The sequence below is a fragment of the Microtus ochrogaster genome, chromosome 22 (genome assembly GCF_000317375.1).
Source record: "Microtus ochrogaster isolate Prairie Vole_2 chromosome 22, MicOch1.0, whole genome shotgun sequence".
NCBI classification, from domain to species: domain Eukaryota; kingdom Metazoa; phylum Chordata; class Mammalia; order Rodentia; family Cricetidae; genus Microtus; species Microtus ochrogaster.
The window spans coordinates 1,707,004-1,713,167 of NC_022023.1; the positions used below are offsets into that span (position 1 = coordinate 1,707,004).

Genomic DNA, 6,164 nt, shown 5'->3' on the forward strand with positions numbered 1-6,164 from the left:
ATCTCACTATTTTGTTCAGTCTGACTTGTGACTCACTATTTAGCTGCTGCTGATCTGAATGCCTGATTGCATTAACATCCTTGGCAACCATCATACTTCAAATTTCTAATAACTCTTCCTTCTTCTGTTAGATGGCCCTTGTTTTTCTTTTTAAAAATAATAGCCTGCTTTTTGGTAGGATGATTGTATTCTTTTATTTGATTATATTTATAAGTCTTTTGGTTTGGTTTTCTTTTTTCATGTTCTTTATCTTGACTAGTTCATTTTATTACTTGATGTTTTTCTTTTCAGAATTTCCTTAAGCATCTGGCAGTCAGCTTATATATGAAACTGACATTAACTACCCTGTCCCTCTGCTACTTGTCCTTAGGGTGGACAGGTTCATCGGCAAGAATCTTCCAGTTTCCTGCTTTGAGTATTATAAACTTGACTCCCAGTACATTAGAGTCAATGTGGAAGTAACTGTGTTACATGAGATAGTAAATGTTTCTGAGTCTTAGCTCAGGGACAAGAGTAAAGCCAGGTCAGAGATTATTACAAGAGTTACGTAGGTTGAATATTTAAGATGTGCCACAGGACATGTACCTAAAAATGCGAGCTCTTTTGCTTTGCAAATTGTTTTTGGAAGTCAACATTTCACTAATAATAACGAACTATTTCAAATGTCTGAATCTATTGGTTCACTGAAACTTACCCACTAGTACGTTGAAATTAACTGTCTTTGATGAGTTCAGTGTTTAATTGAACATGTTTGCATTTTTACTTGGTTTCAAGGAAGCATTTCTGAAGGCCACTTTTTATATGGTGGTATGGAATCTCTTTTCTTTTTGTAGGGGTGTGTGTGTGAACACAGGGACTTGTATATACTGGACAAGTGTTCTACCTCTGAGCTGTATCATCCCTAGCTCCATCCTAAGCTGTCCTTGACACCAACTGACTATTATACGACTATGCTTCAGGTTGTTAAATCTTACTTCATTTTTATCTATGAAGTTTGTTAAGTAGTTGATGTTATAAATTACAAGTTTATTTTCTATTTCTCCCATAGACTACTGAGAATAGCTTAGATTTCTGTTTTATTCATTACAATATTCCCTAGTATTTTGAACAGTGCTTTAGCTATGCTAGATGCTAGTTAATATTTGTTGAATGAATTAATTAATGAATTAATTAATTAATAAATGAACAAATCAGTCCACACATAAGTAGATCTGACCCAGTACTGTCTGGTCATTTTCCCCAGAGCTGTGTGTATCACTGGCCCTCTGCTAACAACTCCTTGAACCTGTTTCCTTTTAAAACAAAAGTTACAATAGTTCTTCTTAAGAGTTACCAGGAGAATTAGGTGAGATTATTCACCTAAAATAATTATAGCCTACACAGTGAGTGCTTAATAAACATGGCTTCACATCATTAACTTCCTAATCTTCTTTGGTAGATTTACGTGAGAAAGGTTTGTAACAGATGGGGCTCCCTGTAAGTGGAGTCTGGGTGCTTTGTTTTCACTTTCTCTTCTTCTTTCTCCTTACTGACTTTTTTGTGTCGTTAGGATTTTGAGGGGAGGATGAGTATTACAGGTTGTCGGACTCATGCTTTTAAGAAGGCTCATTTCTGGCTGGGCGGTGGTGGCGCACGCCTTTAATCCCAGCACTCGGGAGGCAGAGGCAGGCGGATCTCTGTGAGTTCGAGACCAGCCTGCAGCCTGGTCTACAAGAGCTAGTTCCAGGGCAGGCTCCAAAACCACAGAGAAACCCTGTCTCGAAAAAAAAAAAAAAAAAAAAAAAAAAAAAAAGAAGGCTCATTTCTTTCCAAATTCATGTATAGGTTATATCATGAATCTTCAGATTTAGAGATTTAGATTTACTTGTGTTTTAAAAAATAATCATTTAAGGCAAATTAAATAAAAACTAGGACTCATTTATTCCACAAATAACTGCTGAGCATCTGCTGTACTCCAGTTGTAAGGCTGTGCTCTCCTACGTCACTCCTCCTCTGACATCTGCTTTAAAGCCTTCTGGACAATTAGAGAGTGGCGAGGACTAATAAATACACTTTCCATGCTTTGTTTTGTTTTCTGTTTTCTGGGTAATTGGATTTAAAAAAAATATTTTTATCCAAGGTTGTTGTCCTAATTGTATTTACCTTGGATTTCTTACACTTTGTATTTAAGTCAACTTAACAATTAATTATATAGTAAAGTGACTTTACATTAAGTATAATTGTTTCTGATTATGTAAACGGTATTCACATTTAAATAAATAGGTTGTGAATTTTCAGCATAGGTACATTTCCACGTATGTGACTATGCCTCATTTAAAACAACATTGATGCAGCACAGATGCAAACAGCAACAGAATATAGCTTTATGCTTTCATGTGCTTGATTGATATTTTTCATTCTGTCCTTAGGGTGCAAGTCCCAGCACTCTTAAGGAGTTTTTGTGAGTGCTAGAAGGTCAGTAATTTGAATTATGGCCTGAAGAAACACTGTCTGGTTCACTTGGCTTCAAAACCTTTTAATCTCCCCTGTTTAAAGTTTAAAGCAACTTTAAAGTGTAAGTGATTTCTCCAGGGTGGAACTCAAGTTCGGGAAGCAAAGCCCTGTACAGATCAGAAATCATTTGTGTATTGAAATCTCAAAGTATGTTTTATCATTTGTATCTGTAATCTACATGTGCTTCTGGAGACCCTAGATTTATTCTTTCTTTTTAAAAAATTTATTTATTTATTATGTATACAATGTTCTGTCTGCGTGTGTGCCTGCCCACCAGAAGAGGGCACCAGATCTCATAGATGGTTGTGAGCCAACATGTGGTTGCTGGGAATTGAACTCAGGACCTCTGGAAGAGCTGCCAGTGTTCTCAAGTGCTAAGCCATCTCTCCAGCTGATTTATTCCTTCTTAAGTTAGAATCCTGCCTTTCTTCTGAAGTTTCAGATACTTGAGCTGTACATACTTCCTTCTCCCTTTCCTGCCAGGCCTGGAGAATCCTCTTGTACCGCAGCCATCGGCATTGTGCCTCTTGGAAGCTGTGGCTAGTGCTTCAGGATTGGCAAAAGTGAAACCAAATTGCCTTTAATACCCTATTATTGTGGGTCTGGTAGCTGTGGATTCTTTGCCTACTCAGGGATATCAGACTTAGGCAGGGAAGGAAAGAACATGTTTCTAATAAAACAAACAGTATATTCCATATTGTTTCTGGATAGAAGTGGTCTACAATGCTTTATTCGTATCCATCTACATTAAATAGGGGCAGTGAGCGTCTAGTAAGCACCATTTGTTAGCTGTCATATTGACCACCTGCTATGTGCCTAGTAGATGCTTCAGTGATTGTATCATCCAATCCTTGTCTTGACTTTGTAAGGTTGGAATTATTATCCCTGTTTTATAGAAAAAATAAATTGGAGCCTAAAGATTTTAACACGTCCGGGGCCTGTCATTTGAAAGTGGCAGAGGCAGGGTGCTCTAAGTGCAGGCTCATTTGACTCTGAAGCGTATGACCTATTGGCGTATTGGTGCACTTGTCAGTTTGTATAATAGTACTGCATACTGTTTGCTACTCCAGCCTGTGTGTGCTTACACTCACCAGCTTTCTCCACATGTCTGCTTAAACAGCAGACTCCTTAAAGTACTGGACAAGTGCTCATGTCTTAAGTTCTTTGTTACACTGAAAATATGCAGGGATGGTATGGTTTATGTTTCCTTGATGTGGATACCAAGTACAGACTCACTCAGAAAATATTTGACTGATTTAACTTCAGATTTTCTTTAGGACCATTGTAAAACTGAAAGAATTTCTCCCATAACTTCTTTGGATTTTTTCAAAACAATTTGTTCTGTCCTAGGTAGGCACAAATGATTATAGTGAAAAAACTGGGTATTACTATTACTTACTCACCCCAAAATAAAGCTGCGATGCGCACCACCAAAGCATAAGTAGTTTTTATGTTCTTCACTGTGAAATGGGGATAATAATAGTGTCTGTGTCACGGGATCAGGGACAACTAACTAAAATGTACACATAGCAGCTCTGGGAGCTTTTCTTGGTTCTGCTCTAGGAACTCCACAAGTTTCAGTTTCTCTGCTTGTCAGAATAGTTTGAATCTGATCACTTCCCTTCCTTTCTGATAACCCCCAGCCCAGGAGACTGCTGCCACTTCTCTTCTGGCCTGCTGGAGTCGCTTCTACTTTGCCTCTCACTTCATGGCAACGGGAATGATCTTTTTAAATAGATATCACACCTTGTTTCTGTGCTTAAAATCTTCCCATGGCTTAATTGTTCTTAATATGAAATCCAGATACTTTAGTCTGGCTTTCATATTGATCACCTTCTGCTTATAACCCTCTTTACTGTAGGCTTTCTGCACTGCTTTCCTCTCTGTCTTCAGCACACCAGGTGGTTCTGGCCATGGCTCTTTTATTTCTTGCTGCTGTTCTCTGAGTTGCACTGCTGCTTACTCTATGGTCTCTCAGCCTTACTGGCTAAACCTGGCCTTCCAGGCTGGGAGCACATCCTTCTAGTCCACTTAGAAGGTGTAACTAACGGTGGTCACCACTATGTCTGCTGGTTTTCATAGGAAGTCCTCGTTTGTCTGTGTCTGCTGTTACTGCCTACTGTGGATGTAGCTTCCATCCACAGACAGATACGTTTAAAAAATAGATTCAGTTTTGAGAAGTTTTAGATTTACAGAAAATTTGTAGAAGTTGCATATTTTACACCTCTTTCCCTGTTAATATTTTTATTTGTATGATGCATTGTTTTAACTTACAGTAATAATGCATTATTAATATTAACCTAAGACCATAGTTTATTTGGTTTTCCTTCCTGTCCTTTGTTCCAGGATCCCCCCAGGATGCCACATTCTGTTTGCCTGTCTCCTTAGACACTTCTCACTGTGAAGGTTTCTCAGATTTTCCTAGTTTGTTTTTTTTTTTAAATAACTTTGACAGGCCAGGTGTTTTAGTTAGCCTCACTCCTAGACTTTGCTTGATGTTCTTCTCCTTATTAAGTAATAAGGTTATGAATGTTATGGAGGAAGATGACAGAGAAGTATTGCTGCTGGCATGGCGTGAGCTGTCAGGACTTTCCATTGTCTGGTCCTCCATCACTTCTCCATGGTTGTGTGCCTTATCAACGCCAGTGTGTCCCATAGAGGATCCAAAGCTTGCTTTTGTCTTCAGAGCCATTCTTTCCCACTCCCCATGCCACTGCGCGTTTGTCTAAAGGTTCATACCGCGTTCTGGTTTCTGCTGAAATGTCACCTTACAGAGAGCTCTTGACTGAGAAGTTTGTACACTCTAACCGTCCTTCTTTCTTTACCCTGGCTTATTGTCTTTTCCATTTGTTTCTACATGTCATGTATGTTTTTATTTCTCTCTCTGCACTAGAATGTGTACTCCATGCAAGTGAGTTTTGTTCATTCTTGTTTCCTCAGCGTCTAGAACCATGCCTGGCACATAGTAGATGCTCAATAAGTATTTACAGGTGAACACATCTCCAGATTACTTGCTCATGTGATGGTGTGGATTCATTCCCCGAATGGTGTACTGGGATGTTCCCAGAGCCAGCCACATCCTGCCAATACTGAACAGTGCCTCTTAAATTACTTGCTGGAGATTGGTGTAGTTTTGATGATTGCCGGTAAAGGAAAGTGTTCATATAAGTTCAATTAACTGTATATTCCTCTCTGTTGAATTGTTTTTCCTATTGCAAAACTAGTTTTAAATTATATGAGTTTAAATACACTGATAGTATATAGTAGGTACATGAAAATAACTTATCTTTCCTCCTTTAGGTTATTATAGTGACCACATCACCAAGTTCAACCTTCGTGCCCAACATTCTCTCCAAATCCCATAACTATGCAGCAGTCACTAAGCTTGTACCAACATCAGTCATTGCATCCACAACTCAGAAGCCACCTGTTGTTATAACTGCATCCCAGTCCTCTCTGGTCACCAGTAGCAGCAGTGGCAACAGCAGTTCCACGCCATCACCTGTTTCTAGTACAGTTGCAGTGACAGCTGTGGTGTCTTCCACACCGTCTGTGGTCATGTCAACAGTAGCACAAGGTGAGTGGAGAGTCACTGTTTAGTTCTGTCCCTGTGGTGGGGGACTTTTGAAGACAACAGGGAGGGAGGGAAGGAGGGAAGGAGAGAGGAGGGG

General features: G+C 39.2%; 1 protein-coding gene across 10 annotated transcripts in view; it reads left to right on the top strand.

Moving 5' to 3' along the window:
• Emsy (EMSY, BRCA2 interacting transcriptional repressor) overlaps window positions 1-6,164 on the top strand; it is a 70,318-nt gene that overhangs the window by 21,126 nt on the left and 43,028 nt on the right. For all 10 annotated transcript variants that reach the window (XM_013350166.2, XM_026784256.1, XM_026784252.1 and 7 more), the window contains one exon: window positions 5,794-6,070. In XM_013350166.2, the coding sequence (XP_013205620.1) occupies window positions 5,794-6,070 (277 nt within the window). The remainder of the gene's footprint in view (window positions 1-5,793; window positions 6,071-6,164) is intronic.